The sequence below is a fragment of the Branchiostoma floridae genome, chromosome 12, assembly GCF_000003815.2.
Source record: "Branchiostoma floridae strain S238N-H82 chromosome 12, Bfl_VNyyK, whole genome shotgun sequence".
Classification (NCBI taxonomy): domain Eukaryota; kingdom Metazoa; phylum Chordata; class Leptocardii; order Amphioxiformes; family Branchiostomatidae; genus Branchiostoma; species Branchiostoma floridae.
In genome coordinates, this window is record NC_049990.1 from 12,786,787 (window position 1) to 12,788,471 (window position 1,685).

At 40.0% G+C, this 1,685-nt stretch overlaps 2 protein-coding genes across 2 annotated transcripts in view; both read left to right on the forward strand.

Moving 5' to 3' along the window:
* Positions 1-1,685, forward strand: part of LOC118427953 (armadillo repeat protein deleted in velo-cardio-facial syndrome homolog) — a 72,260-nt gene that overhangs the window by 49,928 nt on the left and 20,647 nt on the right. The gene's annotated exons all lie outside the window — the stretch shown is intronic.
* LOC118427952 (ran GTPase-activating protein 1-like) overlaps positions 1-1,685 on the forward strand; it is a 5,424-nt gene that overhangs the window by 1,642 nt on the left and 2,097 nt on the right. The window contains exon 3 of the mRNA XM_035837918.1: positions 1,123-1,276. Coding sequence (XP_035693811.1) covers positions 1,123-1,276 — 154 coding nt within the window. The remainder of the gene's footprint in view (positions 1-1,122; positions 1,277-1,685) is intronic.

The following is a 1,685-nucleotide window of genomic DNA, read 5'->3' on the forward strand; positions in this document are numbered from 1 at the left end:
AAGATTTGAAGTGACATCACAACTAACAAGGCATTTATTCCTGTATTAAAAAAGTGACCTAGTGTAGTAATAAAATTGTGGTAACTACATTCATGGCTTCCATATTAGTGGCACTTTTACAATAATCCAACAACAATCCAAGTTTCACTTCTACAACTATAGTCATGACTACCTCCCTAGTGTCACTTTTACAAGTATGATTATTAGGCTACAACATGTTTGCCTATTTCGATTTGACCATCCCCAAAGAGGAAAAAAAATTTTCTGAAATCAAGCGAAAATTAATGCGCACGCTGATGTCATCCATAAAATTTACTTGCTGTGGCCTTACATTAAGATAGGAATATATAAGTACCACTGTGAGTGGAATTGTAGCAAAGTATACCATTGTTGAGTATCGCAGAGGCCTAGGAAAAATGTTGTGTTTCCTGTTTCCCTACTACTCTAGGTAGGGAATAAACCTGCCGACCCTAGACTTCTTTTTGGTGGCAGTGGAGTCACCTTGTTTCCAGTTAGAATTTTTATTCAACCTGCTTCCTAATGGCAATGCATCAAAAACACTGCTTGTCCTATTCCTTGAAGGATAAATGTATCGATTATGCACAAAATTAAAGTTTGACATTGAAAGACAAGTGTCCTCATGCATTTCAGTTTAAAGAATTACAAGAAGAAAAAAAGATAATCCCTACCTTATGTTACAATTTTAAGTCTTAATATCCATGCACAAAATAAAGCTCTTACCAACAAGCTTTTGGTTAGTCCTCTGATCCTTCTCAAGTTGAAATAACCCAAAACCTAAGTCATACATCCGGAACGGAAGTGTGACATCAGCAAAGGGTCAAAGTTTTTTGTGCACGGATATAATGTCTTAAAATTGTAACATTAAAAATGTTGACTACCGTCACAGATGAACTTACATTTAAGTATAATCCCTACCTACCGACCCAAATTTTTTCAGGACTGAAACAGGAAACACAACATTTTTTTCCTAGGCCCTATTCAAAAGTTTTCACAGCCAATAAGGTTCAGGTTCTGACCTAGACCTGAAATGGACCTGGACCTGAATTTTCTGTACTGGTCCCCACCCCTAATCACACAGTGTATTACTTCCACCTGCCTTAGTGATGATGAAGGTGATGACATTGATGATGAGGAGGATGAGGAGGGAGAAGGTGAGGAGGAGGAGGAGGAGGAAGGGGAGGCTGTTGATGACCCAGAGCTGCAGGTCCGTGGAACTGCCATAACTCCCACCAGGGAAAACCAGTCTCCACTCAAGGTAAGGAAGGTTCCACATGTGTCCCTAAATCTACAGTGAAGTGTTCATTATAGGGAAGACATTTTTTTTCTGGTGTGTTCATTTTTGCAGACGCCCCAGGGCAAGCTTGGGGGGGGGGGGTGGCTTCAACGTCCCAGTGGCAAGCCCAATGTAACGTGTATTGTGTATGAGTATAGCATGGCAGAAGGCAAACTATGAGAGAGGAACATCCTGCATTTTCTCTCAAATGTTGCCTTTCTAGTGCATGTAGTCTATCGTTACTACATGTATCACTACAGCTGTTGATGTCTATATAAGTGGGGTTGAATGTTAAGAGCCAGACATGGTGTGCATTGTACATCATCTACCCCTAATTTTTTTAGATTGAGTCCCTACACTATACTACTTGTATTTCTATCAGGGACAGCTC